The following is a 17,904-nucleotide window of genomic DNA, read 5'->3' as shown; positions in this document are numbered from 1 at the left end:
AATTCAATTATGATAGGTCACATACGGGGCATGGAATTATTTCTGAAACATCTACTGCCATCTACTGGGCAGAATAATGACTTTTCCCAGCTGGGCTGTCGAGTACGTTGCTCGAAGTATTGAATATGTTATTTTCCAACTGTATATCCTGTTTATAAAAGCTCTTTTGCGTATAATCTGGATAAATACAAAAAAAAATTTTGTAAACAGGATAATTTTAAATTTTCACAAAATTTAAAATTGTATACAAATGACCAAACTTTATCTTAATACATAAAACTGCATTTGCCGCCAAGCCAGAAAGTTACAACCGACAATTAAAAGAAAGGTCAAGATTTCGTTTTAAGTGCACAGTCCTTACCTCCCTCCACCCAAACACACACACAGTTAGAGTAATAGGCACGTCAACACACAAACATACAACAAAAACATCGCTAAGGCATGTACAGCTTATAGAAGGACACTACAGAATGACTGAATCTGTGCAAAAGAAAAAATATCTAGTGAGTATAAATCAATAATACTACTCCAATTACACTGGAAAATGAGCATGCAACATTAAATTAACCAGTCAGTATTAAAACACTACCAAATAATGAAATGCTTCAGTACAATTCACAACATAATTACATACAAAAACCAGCAAGATATACAAACCACAAAAGCTGATAAATGGCACTTTGTTGCTAAAGATGATCAGATACATAAATTTCAATGACGGAATTTTAAGTGAGTAATATAAGTATAGCAGAGATTTTACATTTTACTATATAGCCACTGGATATATTTCATTGGTTGTGATTCAAGTATGATCCTTGCTTCTTACTTATAAGCTGGTATTTCACAGTGCAACTCAAATACTAGGTAGATGACAGCCTTGTCCTTGGGTTTAATGTTGGCCACACCTCCTCTCTGCACCCCATCATTCAGTCATTCTGCCCTTTGGTATCCCAGCAATGGGTCGGCATGGTTATGTCTTGAGAAAACACTTGACTGTGTCTTGCCACAGCCTCCAGAAGTGTTACATGCCGAACGACAAAAGGATGCTAAAGAAATGACATGAAAAACATCCACCAGTATAGTAACTTTTGAATTAGATAACACAAGACCAGTTAATTCTTTATAAAGGTGTTTCATAGTTGAATTTCCAAACATCCACTTTGGAAAAAATTGTGTTTCGTATTGCATAATTTTTATTTAAAATATTTATTAAACTGTCACTTATTCTTCTGATATCTTTTACCTATTTTAAAAGTACTTTATACAGTATATTTGGTAATGCTTTACAGTAACTGCACCTTCATAATGCCTTTGTAGAATATTAATCACACCTTCATAATACATTCATAAGCAGCATGTAATTGTACCTTAACATCCTAACACACCTTAACAGCTTTAATATACATTAATTGCAAACATTATTTGATAATAACAAACAACATACAGTAATCTTATCATATGTTTATTTGTGCATATTAAAGCTGTTAAAGTATGTTTGGATGTTATACTACAAATGCATTATAAAGGCATTATGAAGGTGCAGTTAATGCAAAGCATCATGGTATATTTATATACATCTATCCTATCTTCAATATCTACTCATCCAGCACATGGTCATGCCATACTTACATACACAGTATATATTATATACTTGTTTCTGATACTATAACAACTTCTATTATCAAAATGTTTCAACCTTAACAGTTGTAGCCAATGTATTTGTGACCGATAACTTCCAATTTATTTTTTTAATGTGACATTCACTGCAGTGACATAATGCTCAGATTTAACCATCCAATGAAGTATATCCAGCTAGCTGAATATACTTCATTGATCTGACACCTTTATTCAGATTTCTTCCAAGGAAACAATTCCGATATTCAGATGCTCAACCATATTACCGCAGAGTTGCTGGGGCCTGATGCAACAGCCCTTGAATTAAAGTTTACACCCTTAGCCTCTATGATGTCTACTGTCCACAATGCTTTCGGCTGATTTTCATATAGTGCAGTAGAAATGGCTCATTTTTCTTTGGGCACACCTTCAGTTAAGGAATGTTCTAGTTTTGACCAAAATGTGGCATTTCTTAGAATGCGGCAACAAGGTAAAAATCACCCTTTACAATTACTAAATCTTATGACATATTTAAGTGGCCGATAGCCTGCGAAATTTACCAATATCCACAGATTATCTGACATATAAATAATGTTGGAATGATGGAAATAAAGAATTTGCATTAATTCCATGATTTAACTAACAAGCAGCTTTTTGATCCTCCTACCACTAGAGGTCAATACAACCAGCTATGCTCCTTTATATGCACAGACACCATTCCCACATAATCTGAACCGTGAAAACTAAGGCATAAAGAACATATAAACCATCAAAAACCATTTCAATTAAAACAATACATTTAAATTAATTTACACTAGTGCTCCCAAATCCCCCCAATGCAATTTTTTTACAACTAATTATCAAGCAAATATATTTCCCTAACCTTCTATATACTTCAAACCCTCTAGTTTTACGCAGATATAATGATTGTTTGCTTAGGCCCATTATAGTAAGATAATAATCGGATGAATAATAGGGTCCCACCAAAGCCCTGCTGCCATACATATGTTACCATAGCAGAAGGAACAGCAGTCAGTATGCTTGACTGCCAGCTCAGCTGCCACGTTTTGCTGACTGTCCGCTGCTCTCGGCACTGACATACGGAGAGCTTATGTCCCCCCATAACAGTAAAAAAAAGTAGCAGTGTCACAAATAGCTATAATAATTATTGTACGTTAAAGCTAAAATTGGTATAATAGTCTGCGTATAGAGGAAAAGGTATGACCCTATAAGTTAAACCTATTATTCTTTGCTGCGTTTTACAGATAAGTTTTTCCTCTTCATTTTGTACCTCAAGGTTAGAAATATTTGCACCAAATATAAGTGCATTACCAGCGCTCTAAAGTGTACCGTCGAGGCACAAGGTAGAGAGGAGCTGCCTTTTGATTCGGAACAAGCAAAGGACGACCTCAAGTGGAGCACGCTGGCACGTCGTCAGCATCCGCGTAGAGGGAAGCTACTCCCCCAGCGCACGCTTGGCTTCGGCTAATTGGCTGCTCGGTGCTCGATATCCAGTCTCCTCTGAGCCGAGCCGAGCCTGCGGGCGGCTGGGGGGCTGCCAGTTCTCAGGGTCCCCGGCGTCTGGAAGAAAGCCTGCCTGTCGCCTGGGCTGGCCCCCTTCAGAGTCGGCAGTGTCTATGGTCAGGAAGAGGACGGGGAACATGAGGGTCTGCAACTGCAGGAGGAATAGCTCTCCTTTCTTTACCAAAGAAAAATAACCAGCTGCCATAGCAACACTGTTCCTCAGTCCAGAGTGAACATGCACATGGAACAGAATCCAAATAAAATGTGGGTTTTAACATAGCAATTTCTGCACAATTCAGACACACTTAGCCAGAAAAAACTCACTCCTATAAACAGTAATTAAAACACGCAAACACCTTTAACATAGCTAGATTAAATGTACAACATAAGAAAGTACTGTTAATGGATCCCAACCTATGTTTTGCATTCTCTTAGAGAGTCATTCGCCTGTTTTTAAAGAACCGCACTTAAAATGTCCGTTATGAAAAGTCAGAAGCACAGTCACAAATCTATAAAAGGAGATTGGTACTTTTCTACAAATAGATACACTTCTTAGGAACAGAGGCAAAGAACGAAAGCGTGTCGTTATATTCAGGTTAATATTTTTTTCTCAGGAACTTTATATCCATCTATAAAGGCTTATAATTTTAGACCATTTTATAGTGCTTTTTTGGAGCAGAATAAAGCATCAGCCATCAGGGTTAGCAGAGTCTGCTAAATGTCCCAGAGCTAAATCGGCTTCTTAACATTTTGCTGTCTGCTCGTTGGTTTGTTACAGCATGTACGGATATAGTGCTGTCACACCTTTGAATGGAAATTTTCATGTAAGAAAAAGAATTCCCCCAAGCCCATCACAAATGCCAGAATACAGCTCTCGCAGTCGGAAGAATCCCTTTGGACTTGTGCCCTAATTCTTTAATAAAAACAGACTATAGTTATAGACTGTATACAGGTTAGGCGCAGGCGGCGTACTTCGACATCCTTCGTGGGCGCGGGAGCTGCCGCCTGCAGCCCCGCTGGTGAACCCGGAGGGGCGGAGGCCTGCATTAGGGGCTGCTCCGGACCGGAGACGGAGGCGGGGGGTCCCGAAACTGCAAAGGGTCGCGACCCCACAAAGCCACACGGGGCCAGCCCTGCCGGCGCGTCACAGCTGCAGCCGCCGGCGGGAGGGTGGGACGCCAAGGCGCAGGAGGGCAGCAGGACGCAGGGCAGAGCCAGTGCGGTCACTCCGCCATCCGCCACGGGAACGTGTCCAGAAGAGAGCAGGAAACTCAGGCTGTGCGGCGTCCCTGGGAGACAAGAGAGCACATAATCAGCGGAATAAGATTAAACCCGAACTTAATGTTTAAACGACTGTTAAATTATGGTCAACATTTAGCAGCTGTGTAGCAAACCTAGCAAAAAACGACGCACAATATTTACTAAATAAATATGATAAAGATGAAGCTGTGTAGTGAATGAGGAGGCGGAGCTGTGGGTGGAGCCTCCAGCCTGGGATGGTGCCGCACGGGGGCTGTCAGGATGCAGAGTGCTGCCCCGCCCCCCTCCCCGCCCCAGGCGCATCGCTCCCCCCGACTGCGCAGGCAGTACCCAGCTAACAAGCGCGCAGCGAGTCCTGAAATCTGTTTGTTTCCATCACGACTGCCTGAAAGTGCCTTTTACGGCAGAGACGGGGAGAGGAAGCAGGCGATGTGACAACGCCTCCGTGACGGTGTGGCCTCTTGGCTGCAGCCACGCAGGATTAATTAGGATTTGTGTTTCACAATATGGGACCATATTGCTGAGGGATTGCAGTCAGCGTGATGCGGCAGGAGGGGCATTTCCCAGGCCAACTCCGCTAACGATACTCATGGTTCTTTTTCATTACCCATCTTGGTTATGATCAGTCACGGTAGCTCGTTGTCGATTTTAATTGACCTGCACTAGAAGCCAGTGCAAGTCATGTGACAGCTGAAGCATACCTGGCAAGACGGGGACATACAGGTAGTGCGAGGATGGGTAGGGTGCAGGAACACTGTGTGTGTTGGCCTCGTCGCCTTTAGGGGGCAGCAGTGAGTGCGCCTCAGGGACCTGGTAGCCTTGCCTGGGGGACACCCGTGGATGGCACCTGTCCATGTTGCTCCACATTTCCACCTGCTCAGAGAAACCCTAGAATTTAACCAATGAATTGTGTTTATTTCCATCAAAGCGAAGGTAAGAAGCTAATTTGACTTTGGCCAATCAAGACCAACACGGTAATGAAACAAGTAGCTGCAGAGGAGAAAAATAATAGGTTTCTGCTCCCCACTTAAGTGCTTATGGAAGTTCTGCTGCTGATGGCTACATTTCAGGGCCAAAACCGAATGAGCTTCACGCTTCGTTAAATAAAGTCAACACATTGCACGGTCAGTGGTCATCCCCCATCCGCACGATAGGTGGCAGCACAGTCGGTTTTGAGTTGGGTGTGATGAGAGCACCTCACTTTATTCTGTAATCAGAACGTCTCTGTGCAACATGAACTGCGCAGCAAAACAATCAGACCATGCTCTGGGCTGTGTTTAAATGAACATTTTCAAAATGATAATAGTTTTTAATTACAAACAGAAGTACTGTAATCAGTGAAAATGAATTGGTTTATTTTCTACTTGATTAATAGCATTTTTGAACTGAATTAAATGCAGAAAAGAAATTCCCTTGTTTTATTTCATACAAAAATAAGCAAACCAGCAGGACCTTATAAGTGAAAACCAAGAAATGAACAACTTCCATGCCTTTGAATATAAGGCTGCTTCACTTCATAGTGCTAAATGGTTAACCCTTCTAATACATCACCTATCACAGGAGGGCTAACGCAGATATTAACAGCCATGTCACACTTTTGTCTGTACTCAAGATGTATGTGCAGGCATTAATTTCAGGGGGCTACTTAACATCCACTATATAAGCCATATTAATGTCTACCGCATATAAACCAACATAAGAAATATTGGTCAGGATAATGTAACTAGCTACCCCATATTCAGACAGAAGTCACCTGCTGATAAACTGCCGTTACTACGGATCAACTGCCTATTGCCATATTTAGCCAGTGTTAAAAGGTCAAAGGAAGTTGTAAAAAACATCATCCAATCCTCATTTCTGATGTCTCTTCACAGTTCACAATTGGCTTTTTTTAAATGGCCGACGAAACCCTAGTAACACCAGGTATGACTGCCTGATTGAGGGCCTTAGCTTATGTGACGTAACCTCACCTTCGGAGAAGGCTCTTCCTCATGATTGGCCAGCTGGACCCTCTTGGCTACTGGCCCCTCCTCCTCTACAGTCCTCCTCTTTCCCAGGAATCTCTTGCTGGGCTCACACAGAGAAGGCCTCTCTTCACTCTCCCTCCAGTGTGCTGCTTTACCCCCATAGAGTAGGAAAACAGAAGCCTGGGGCAGGTAAGGAAGGTGAGACAGTGGGTGCTTCTTGATGCTTTGGAGGGTGGGGCACGTGGACATGACCTGGGGGCAGGCCTGGCCAATTGATGGGTAAAAGCTGGTCAGGGGGAGTGGCCTGCAGGGACCCTCAAGCACTCCAATTGGACTGGGAATGGGGGCGTGGCACTCTGGTCTGTCCTTCACAGTATCGACCCTTGGTTCATCACAGTTCTGGATTCTAAAGACCAATGACAAAGCAGATCATGCATTTGGTAATCCCTATCATAACCATAAATACTGAGAATTACATATCTCAATGAGTGAATTACATGTACTGTAATTTAATATACATATATTTTGTTGGTGCCCAATGAAAAACATGCATGTCCGAAAATCCATTATTTGAGGACTGTGGAAATGTAAACAAACAAATAAAACATTGTAATGAGAAACCCTTGGGACCACAAACATAACCCTCTTTTCACACAGCCGTCAATGAAAAATGTAATGCCTGACTTATGTGGATTGTTGTCAGTGAGGCAAATATGTCAGTACCAACAAAATAGAAACAAATTTCACTTTATATTCGCAATTAGCAATGATGTTAGTTAGCTAGCTGTCAACATTGTTAAAATTAGCAATACAAAGTAATCCTTAATAATCCATACAAACAAGTAGTGCTTGTTAATAAAACGATCTCGATTTTTTATCGATAAAAAATGAGGACGATCACGATGATACACACAGACTATAAAACTCGATCAACCAAGTTTGCTCTGTTTTAGAGAATGCGCTGAGACAGACAACTCGATGGCTGATCAAGCAGAGGTTTACTGAACGCCAGCACAACAGCCAATGACCGACGACGTTGTAATTTTGCCCATCCTCCCTTATACTGTAGAAGCAATGGGTGCGTTCGACTTGGGCTAGGTCTGTCTGCAGCTGACTCGACGTGGAGCGCGATCTTCCGGCGGCTGCAGGGATGGAGTATAAACTGACTGCGACCAAGTCGGACAAGTTCTACTCCTCCTAGTCACCCAGAAGGGTGTAGATAAATCTATATAAATATCACCTGCATGCACATTACTTCTTTTACAATAACCAACTCCTGATACAAACTGTTAGCAGTGAATAAAACTATTGTGTATAGTGGCTCTGTGTAAAAAGATAGCTGCCAGGAAAAAGATCAAATATATATATTTCAAGGATTCAAAGTTTTTATTGTCATGTACAGAGTACATGCCTTCTTCACAGACTGGATGATTAAACAAATAAAACAGCGCAACATTACAGTAACAATAAATAAACCACTATGTTAGAGCATTTATGTAATTTATTTAAACTTTATTTTACCAGGTAAATGAACTGAAAACCAGTTCTCACTGCTTTACGTGATATTCGGGAGAAATAGCAGATAACGCATTGGAACTTCCTGGGATACAAACTTCATGCGTGTGACTAAAATCTTCAGCCAATAAGGGCAAAGTTGTGTCGTCACGGAGGCGGTTCCAGTTTGTGCTGCACGGTCTGTCTCAAGTCGTCTTGCTCTCGCGAGGATTTTGTACCATGTGACATGGTGACGCGTGGTGACGTTTTGCAGCGCCAGACAAAAGAATCTAACCATGATTTGGCATTTTTTTGAATAAGTGTTTTTTGTTTGGTTTAGATACTTTTCTACCTCAGAATTTTAAACAGTCTTTAAGAGACCAAGTTCTGTCCTGCTTTATTTTATGTTTGCCCTTTAACATATTTGCAATATTACACAGTTTTGCACATTGTTGCATTATTATATTATATTGTTCATTTGAGCTATGTTTCTTTGAATACTTGAAAATCAATAACCTTTTATAATTTTAAGGGGATTTTGTATATAAACAGTAAAATTTGTTGGAAAATAAGTATTTGTTTACTAATATTGTTTATTTCCATGTATGCATTATTCATTCCAAAATAGGGTTATTTTTTATTATTATTTTGATTATTACATTATTACATGGAACAGCATTGTGAAACTATAATATTGATAATTATCGATATCGGTCAATACAGGAAAAAATATTGTGATAATTTTTTTTGCCATATTGCCCAGCGCTACAAACAAGCATCATGAATACAAATGTTAACTAGCACAAACGTAACTAGTTAATAAATTACTTCATAAAGCATCTTTTCATTGGTTAATCGTATTTTAGGGGTGCAATGGATCAGAAAAGTGCCGGTTTTGATTGCATCACTTTTTGAGTCATGGATCATTTTTTGGATCAGCAAAAAAATAAAGAAATACAAAGAGAGACAAATTTCCAATTATTGCTTGACTTAGAATATAGAGCATATAGAACTTATAACACAGAACTTATAGAACTTATAACACAGAACTTATAGAACTTATAACACAACCGCTTTGTCCCTTTCACTGCAACTCTGCATCGTACAGAAGTCCACAGACAACATCCAGCATCATCATCTTCTCTTATGTTGAGATCACAACTTATTTTTTTCTTGTAATCTCAAATAGCAAAAGTTGTTTTTGCAAGAGCACGAGTTATTTTCTTGAGATCACAAAAAAAACAAAAGTTATCTCCGAAAAACAAAAGCTGTAATTAGACACGCAAGCAGCGTTTGTCAAGAGAAAGCGGATTCCAGTAAAAACACTCTGTCTAATGCTGTTGAGTCCGTACAGTTGTTTTTATTTCATTTCCATTGAAAATCTAAAATTCCCTCCATGTGCTACACATAAGGGGAGAAGTCTCCCCTCTTATCAGAAATGAATTTCAAGCCCTGAATGCATGTCCTTTATGGACTTTCGTAGCATCAAGATTTAGGGAATTATTACTTTAAAAAATAACAACAGCAGTAAATCTGTATTTCATGTATAGATACTCCCTGGGTTACGATGGGGTTATGTTCCGATAAGGCGAAAATATCGTAAGGCGAAAATGCATTTTCATACAGTACACCTAACCTAACAAACATCATAGCCTAGCCTAGCCTAGCCTAGCTTAAACATGTTTAGAGCATTCACATTAGACTACAGTTGGGCAAAATCATTAACATAAAGCCTATTAATAATAAAGTGTTGAATATCTCAGTTGTTTAATTGTATTGAATAATGTACTAAAAATGAAAAACAGAATGGAATTGGAATACCCATCGTAAAGTCGAAATATCGTAACACGGACCATCGTAACCCAGGGAGCATCTGTATTTCATTGTGATTAAACTTTGCATTTAATCCATGGTTCACGGGGGGCAAACCACGGGGGACGATCCATAAGGATCAAGGATTAACCACGGTCCCTCACACAACAAAAAAAAATATTATTTATTTACAATTTTGGATATATTTTTCTCAGTGAACTTCCATATATACACATATTTTATGCATATTCCTTTGCCCTATGTTTGTATAGTATAGTTATTTTATGCTATTCATGCCATTTCAGACGCAGCTACTTAACTTGGTATTTCTGCTACCAACTTCCACAAAAATCCCCGATCCTTATATTCATCCCTCCATTACATTTTCATATTCCAACAATAAGACATAAAAAGTGGTTTCAAAGCTTGACCAGCAGCACACGTCTCGCTCTGCAGCCTGTAGGTTTGTAGCGGGATCCCCTTTCCCAGTAAGCCGCACGCAATACCGCTGGGAACGAACACGTGCGGAAACACCAGCTGATCCCACAGCTGTCCACAACAGTGACACCGCAAAATGTAGTCAGGGAAGCTCGGGGACCGGGCGACATGGGAAACAATGCAGTGCACAGCGGCAAGCCGTGACTAATCCAGCCACGCCGCGTGTGTTTGCACGGCACCTTCAGAAGGCTCGCATGCGGCGTATGAAAACCCCCGCGCAGGCCGGGAGCCAAAGCGCTACAGGTCCACCCAGACTATTAACAAAACAGGTCAGGCCAGCTCGAATATAGCATCTCTGTAGCTCAGCCATCGCGATTTGGGGTAGCCTTTTAATGCTTCATATTCACGCAACTGTGAAGAAATGTAATTGTAAGAAACGTAATATATTGTGTATTTCTCTGGCATCCACTGGAACTATTTATTTTATTTCTGTTTGGGGTTGAAACAATTACAATAAATTACAAATTTGTTGAGATCAATTACTTTGGCAGTAAAGTAATGTGACTATAAATGAATTAAACAAAATGTAAGGTCAGTGGTTGATAGCTTTAATTGTACGTACATGTTTTTACAGTTTGCTTGTTAGCTAGACTGATAAGAGTGGTCTTGACTCTGATCCTAGTTTCATGCCTATAGAGACTGCAGGTTCTCCTGAGCTCTGCCTGAGGTTCTATATGGATTGTGCTAAGCGTGCACACATGTGTACATGCGTGACACGCAGAATGGACTGGCGTGCAAACAGAAGGGCGTCAAATGCAGGTGCGTGTGAGATCTGAAAGAGGCTTGTTTTTGCTTGTCACACCTCAGACCTGTTGGTCTGTTCTATTGTATGGGCTTTTAAACTGAACCAGATGATTATTTTTAACTTTTTTTTCACTGGGGGCTGGGGACTAACCCCCTTCACACTAATAGCTGCCTGGTTAAGCTCAACCTCCAACAACACAGATCTCGAAGATGTTCTCTTAATACAATCCGCAGATTCCCATGAATTCATGTATCTGAAAAATAGGTTATTTTTTCTGCATCGTCCATTTTTACATATTCTAATTACCCCGCAACCTGGACCAGGATATGCATATTAGATGATGGATGGCTGGATCAATGGGTGGGAATTACCCCATTCGCTGTAATTTGCTGGATAGTGCTTTTCAAAATGCGCATGTAGAGGTGGCAACACAATTCATTGTTTCCCATAAAAATATGGCAATAAAGCTGCTGGGGTCCTCGTCAGGACTCACCGCTGGCCGTCCTCAAGCTGCTGTCGGCTTGCGGCCTTTCTAGAATAATCCACCGGCTGGGGAATTGGACCTGGTCAGATCAGAGAAGCACAAAAAGTTATATTATGAGACGGCCCAGCTTCTGAAATACTAACTGCTCGGACATCCATGCTTATAAATAAGTTATAAACATTCTGTAGAGAATTCAGCAGCCAAAGCTGACCATTAGAGAAATTAATCCAGCCTTCTGTGGGGCTTTAACTTTTGTTTTTTTCTTTTTTTTTGAGATATGGCATATAGTGAGCTCATTTGGAGACACTGTGGCCAAACTGAGTCTGCCCCATGGAGAAGTCTATGGGAAATCAAGATGCCCTTACTGGTCCGACCACAGGGAGGGCTGCAGGGGGCGGAGCTGGCCCGTCGCTCGGTGGCAAAGGGGGCGGGTCTCTCATTGAAGGAGGGGTATCCCACGATATGCTTCCTTCCCCCTGATACGCCAAGGTGACTGTCGACGTGGCAAGCTGAGTAGATGGCTGCAGCTGGCAAGTCACCTAAAACACATTAAGAAGAGTCTGGAAGCTTTACACTAAACTTGGGGGGTCTTATCAAGGAACTGAAGATTAGCACGATGCAAATTCAGTTGTCCTGTGACACGGTGAATATGGAGGTGGACTCCACGACCTTGGTAAGTGTGCATCCCTAAAAAGCACCAAGATCCAGTCTATGCACTATCCCTGTCCAATTAACCAATGAAATTGCTCTTTTCTGTGCCCTTAGAATCCTGGTGCTATGTGAGGGTTGAGGTTCACTGTTGGAAACATAACTGAAGATCCAGGTTGGAGCACTTTAGCCTTCTCTCATTGACGTGGAGGCGGCCCCACTCACCACCACAGGTCACCTCCACTGGGCCCGTCCATCTGAACGCTGGCTTCTTTCCCCGCTCCTCCTTCACCTGAACTTTCTCGATGAGGCCCAGGCTCGTCAGGACGTTGGCGATGTCGTAGAGACGCCTCACCTTCGCTGGAGACGTCGACGAGGGAGATCACAAGTCAGATCTGCACTTTACAGACAGTGAGTCAGAAAACAGAACTGATGTCTTAGAGGGAATGGACATCGTGAAAAGGTGTTGAGGTCATACTCAAGAGACAAGAGGTTTTTTTCCAGTGTGGGGAAGTGAGATGTTTTAAAATTTAGCCTAAGTTTATTTTTCGGACCCAGCATTCAATACAAAGAATCTATGAACACATTCATAAAACATTATACTGCCTTCATAAAGCATTATAAACATGGCTATAAATATTTATACAAAGGCATAACACATTACAGCAATCTTTATTTTCATTACAAACGCTCTATGAATCTCATATATAATGCACAATAGATACCTTTATAACGCAGTACGAAGCATCCTGAATGCTTATACCGACTATCACAATACATAACAAAGGTGTCTGTAGTGCATTACAGATGACAAGTATTGTTACCGCAGTGTTTCCCCTACCATTATATTATATTCCCCCCCCCAACAGCACCCCCCGCCCCCCCTTGAAGGTCAAATTAATTCGATTTTATTTTATTTTCTATATAGCGCCAGATCACAACAGAAGTCATTCGAGGTTACCTTTCCTATCGAACAGGTCTATACATGGTCCTTTTATTAAACAAACTAAATAGCCTTATGTTATTTATCTTTACTGCTGTCATAAAAAGAAACACAAGAACATCATGAATCCATCTACCCCCCCCCCCCCCCCCCAAAGCTGTAAACCTAGGGGAAACACTCTACCGGTTCTTTTTTCTGTGCTGCAATGAACTTGATTTCATATGAGGGGGGGGGGGGTGGCTTCCTGTGTATCAGTCCAGCTATCTACTTTTGCCAACGACCCTAACAGACAAATCTTTGGTGTGATCTGATTAAAGTTACACAGCCAACGACCTCCTGCCACTTCCTGATGAGATTACAGCTACGTTACAGCTTTGGTCAGATCGCTCAGCAGCACTGCGAGAGCAAGACGCTGACCTCAAAATAAAAGTCACGGGTCAATTAAAGTCACCGGCACCTTCACACATTTATAAAGCTGGTTGGATACAATGCAATTCAGGTCCATTCCTTGTTCAAAGGTACATCAGCAGGATGCTTTTTGGGATCTGAACCACTGACCCTTAGGATAGTAACCTGCATCCTTTAAACCTGATGCCCGTTACAAGTGCCAGATCAAATTTATATTTTATTTATTTAGCAAATGCTTTTATCCAAAGTAATGCACATTTTGTTGAGAAGGCAGAGTGAGACAATCCCTGGAGCAGTTAGGGGTTAAGGGCCTTATTCAGGGGCCCAACAGTGCAATCACACCACTGACTCTGGGATTTAAACCACCAACCTTCCGATAACACAGCTTGCTAACCTGCTGGGCCACACAACCATCTCCAGATGACGCATTCAGGAAAACAAGAAGAGCCTCACTTTTATACTTGCTGCGGCTGTTGGTGTCTTGGCTCTCGTCAATGAGGACTCGGGTTGCCAGGTCCAGCGTCACAGTCTGCATCTCCGACACCAGGAAGAGCGTCACAAACTTCTGGCTCAGGAAGCGCAGGGACTTGTCCTTGCGTCCACCAGCCGTCCCTATGGAGGAACGGTGTGAGCTACCAAAGCTGCCAAGATTAGGCCATCAGAGCCCTTTGGACCAGTCCCATGGACACCTTCAACCAGAGCTGACACGTGAGCAGAACTGACTCTCCATGCTGCACCATAACTGTGATGGAAATGTAGGATAAAATGCTGAACTGAAAGTCAGTCAATAAATTAATCTTGTGTTGTGTGTAGCATAAGCCTTCCCTGACAAAGGCGATAATCGCTGGTTAGGCAGCCAGAAACTGACACCAGGTTGCTTGTCTGATATCGCTGATTACTGATAATGAGAATCAGAATCTTTTTATTCGCCAAGTACAGAGAAGTACAAGGAATTTCTTTTGGTGCGGGTGGTATCATGACATAAACAAAACACACATACAAATGAACATCTAAAAGTAAAGATACAAGGATTTTTTATTATTATTTTTTTTTTTTACAGGAGATGTGCAATTCTGAGTCATATCAGTCATATAAGTCATAATGCCCTCATATCACCCAGAAGTACTCCAACACAGTTTAATTTTGTAAAGAAACATTGCGGCTGTGTAGGGTGATTTCATTCAAGCATGTTCAGGCAGACATAAGTAGGATCAGAAGTACATTGGATACACAGAAACACACACACACACCATCAAAATAACAGGTTTTTTTTTATCACATTGTGGAATGTCCCCACAATGTATTGTAATGAATACCTGGACCACACGTAAGCACACACACACACCATCCCCCAGGCCCAAACGCCGGCCACTTCCTCTTACCAAAGCCAGCCTCCGCATAGCCTTCCTGCACAGCTGCCTCCCCCGTCTGCATGCGCTGGCAGTCCTCCTCCTGCAGGGGGCAGCACTGCCTCCATCCCGAGCCGCGCAGCTCGCTCAGGGTCTCCCGCAGCCTCTGCCGCCCATGCCAGAGGTACTGGTTCTTTGCTACACGGCTAACCAGCTTCAGAGACTCCAGTACGTTCACGATATCATAGAGCCTCCGGCGCTCGGCCCCTGATGTATGGGAGCAGGGGGAGGGCGATCAGACTCGGGGGCGCAGAGGAGCAAAATCATAAACAAAGCAAAAATACAAGGAGGCACACAGTTATATTCCGGCAAAAACACACCACTGCCGACTGTCACAACGAGTGAACAAAAGCACCTTTCCTCTGAATTATAGAAAGCCTAAAAAAAAGGAAAGGAGAATTTTAAAGAGAATTAAAAATGGGGTCCTTCATTTTCCTGGGTCTTACCGAGGCTCACGGCTACTTCGTCGAGTGGGATGCTTGTTGCCTCAGAGGATGCTGGGTAATCAGGGTACAGGGCCAGGAACTTCTGACACAGGAGGCCTAAGCTTTTTCGTTTCCTGCAGGGCCTTTTCTCGACGTCATCAGCACTCTCACCAGGCACCTCGAACTAAACCAAACACGCAAAAACAGACACGTGGACTAATCAGTGAGGGGAGGTATGCAATCATCCATCCATCCATCCATCCATATACCCGCTTGTCCTACTCAGGGTCACGGGGGTCCGGAGTTTACCCTGGAAGCTACAAGCACAAGGCATGGAAAACACAATGATTGGGCGCCAACCCATCGCTGGGCACACAATTCGCTCAAGCACACTGCACTAAACCACTGACTGAAATCAAACGAACAAATATTTGTGGTCAGTGTGTGAACTCAGAGACAGGCTTGCTATGGAAAACGGAAATGTACTGCTATGCTTCAGATTATCTCTTGTTTGTGGGGGTATGTGGGTGTGTGTGGGGGTAATCACATGACCCTACCTGGCTGGGGTCGTCCGGCGCCACCCCCTCATTCTTGTTCTCAATGGGTCGGAACAAGACCTTTCTCATCTCGCGGTCGCGCATGTCCGGACTGGCGGCCTGGATCAGCACCTTCAGATTGGCGGTGGGTGAACATGGCTCAGCAACCACCTGGTCCACCTGTTTGGTGGGAGTGGCGTGGAGCTGCTCAGAGGACAGCGCCCTCCTCCCTATCGGCACACTAGCCACGCCATCGCTCTTCAGCGGGACCTTCCTGCGTTCCACTGGGGGGTGGAAAACATTTTCCTGCCAAGGGTGTAAGTTAAATATCATTTGAAACCAGTAAAAGTGCACAACCATTTAAATATACATACACAATAATTACCTAAATCTAACATTTTAAGTTGATATTAGCCAATGTAAAAATGAAATGTGCCAAAATTTTAAATCTCTTTGGAAAAACTTTAACAATGTACTGGAAATACGTAACAAAAACGACCATCAACAACTACAACCTATTTCTTCTCATCATCATCATCATCATCATCATTATTATTATTATTAAAGGGACGCGTGTTTTTGACAGGAAACACTTGCCTTATGACCATTTTTGACCTCATCTCCATCCGTTGCGGATTTGCTCTGACCGGGACATGTTAGATCTTTCAAAGCTACACACTCACGTTCCATCTGCAAATGAATAAGATAAAAAGTACATAACTGAAACGCTGCAACTTTATAAATGTCGTACTTACCACGTACACCAATCAGCTTACTTTCTCTGTACATCTACAAACATTTTTAATATAAGTTACAAAGGCATGCCACCAAATTGCCGCCTAGTCAACATTTTCCGTTCTATTAAGAGCACTTTCATAAGTTATTAATAACTTACTCGGTTTGGTTTGGTTGGTTCTGGCGCAAAGATATTAACTTCTAGACGTGACATACCGAAAGTTGAAAAAAAAATCTGTTCCTGCAACTTTGATCGTGTTAAAAACCGCTAAGTAATTTCGACTGAATCGGCGTTGAATCATTTTCAAAAATTCATAAATATTAGTTACTTTTAGACCTCGTCTAGAATGGGTTTCCACCTAGTTAAATGTTTTGCTAAGTTACATTAGTAATTCTACGACTTTAAAAATTTACAGTAGTCAACAATGCAGTTTAACTGTTCATATTAGGCACAGTTTCAAGCCTTTTCGCCGAGTTATAATAATTTAAACAGCATTACTTATTTTACATAAAATGGGAAAGCAGTGCAAAGCCCCCCTTCTGCTCTGCAACTGTTTCATTTTTTCATTTTTCAGTAGCCACTTACCTTAACTGATTTTCCAGCCATAAATCAGCTATCTACAGTGCACGTATCTAATCAGATGTCTGCATATATACTATTACAGATCTCCTTCTTCAGATGTGCATATTTTCCGCAGTGAACTCGAGAGACCGCCGCAGATTCGCGCTCGCCCGGCCTTTGCCCCGGTCCTGTCCCACACGTACCCGCCGCGCACGGCACAGCCAGGCAAGACGCCCGCTAAACTCCGCGTTTCTGGCGCTCTGCAGAAGTGCGGCTTCGCCCAGCCAATCAAAGGGGCGGCCCGCCGATGTGCGCTCGCGCCGCATCCGACTCACTGCGGCCGCTGGCGCGCGCTATCCGGCTCTCAGGGCTACGCCCCTTCGTCCACTATCCGGCGCGTGCCGGGTTGCACGGGCTTCTCAAAACTTAGTCTTGTCAATATCAAAGTATGAAATAACTCCGCAGGCCTGGTTAATAATGGTAATTTGTGGGACTTTAATGGTTTTGGGTATTAGCGGGGTTTCTTTTGAACAGTCTCCGGTTTTTTTGGCTTTGCCAAATTGCGCGGAAAAATGCCTCGTCTCCATTCCCGGGGTGTAGATCGCTTCTGGAGGCTATTGCATAATCAGCGGCAAAGCGCCACGTGATTGGCCCGGGGTTGTCGTTTCGTCGCGCTAAATACTATTATAGGGAGAACTTAGGGAAAGTAAGTCATTTACATTTTTCCGTGTTATTTATAAACAGAGAATTTTAAAAAGCAGGGTTGCCAACTTTGGTCAGCTGGCTGGAGTGAGACTTTAAATTCGAGGAAAGTCTGCATACACATTCACATGCATTTCC

The 17,904-nt window shown here is 42.4% G+C and overlaps 1 protein-coding gene across 2 annotated transcripts; it reads right to left on the bottom strand.

Moving 5' to 3' along the window:
• Window positions 1-212: 212 nt before the first annotated feature.
• e2f7 (E2F transcription factor 7) lies at window positions 213-17,646 on the bottom strand. Of its 2 annotated transcripts, none has more exons than XM_023836805.2 (13): window positions 17,089-17,646; window positions 16,365-16,457; window positions 15,789-16,073; window positions 15,253-15,415; window positions 14,780-15,013; window positions 13,851-14,009; window positions 12,272-12,406; window positions 11,764-11,937; window positions 11,408-11,477; window positions 6,369-6,771; window positions 5,100-5,286; window positions 4,111-4,427; window positions 213-3,249 (listed from the first exon to the last, which is right to left on the bottom strand). In XM_023836805.2, the coding sequence occupies exons 1-13, from the start codon at window positions 17,107-17,109 to the stop codon at window positions 3,100-3,102; spliced, it is 2,391 nt and encodes a 796-aa protein (XP_023692573.2). In that variant the 5' UTR covers window positions 17,110-17,646; the 3' UTR covers window positions 213-3,099. The 2 variants fall into 2 exon arrangements, with proteins under 2 accessions (XP_023692573.2, XP_023692574.2); XM_023836806.2 differs by having other exon boundaries at window positions 5,100-5,271.
• Window positions 17,647-17,904: the final 258 nt, after the last annotated feature.

Source organism: Paramormyrops kingsleyae, chromosome 1 (genome assembly GCF_048594095.1).
Source record: "Paramormyrops kingsleyae isolate MSU_618 chromosome 1, PKINGS_0.4, whole genome shotgun sequence".
NCBI classification, from domain to species: domain Eukaryota; kingdom Metazoa; phylum Chordata; class Actinopteri; order Osteoglossiformes; family Mormyridae; genus Paramormyrops; species Paramormyrops kingsleyae.
Note: the sequence above shows the minus strand (reverse complement) of the source record. Positions and strands in the feature narration are given on the sequence as shown.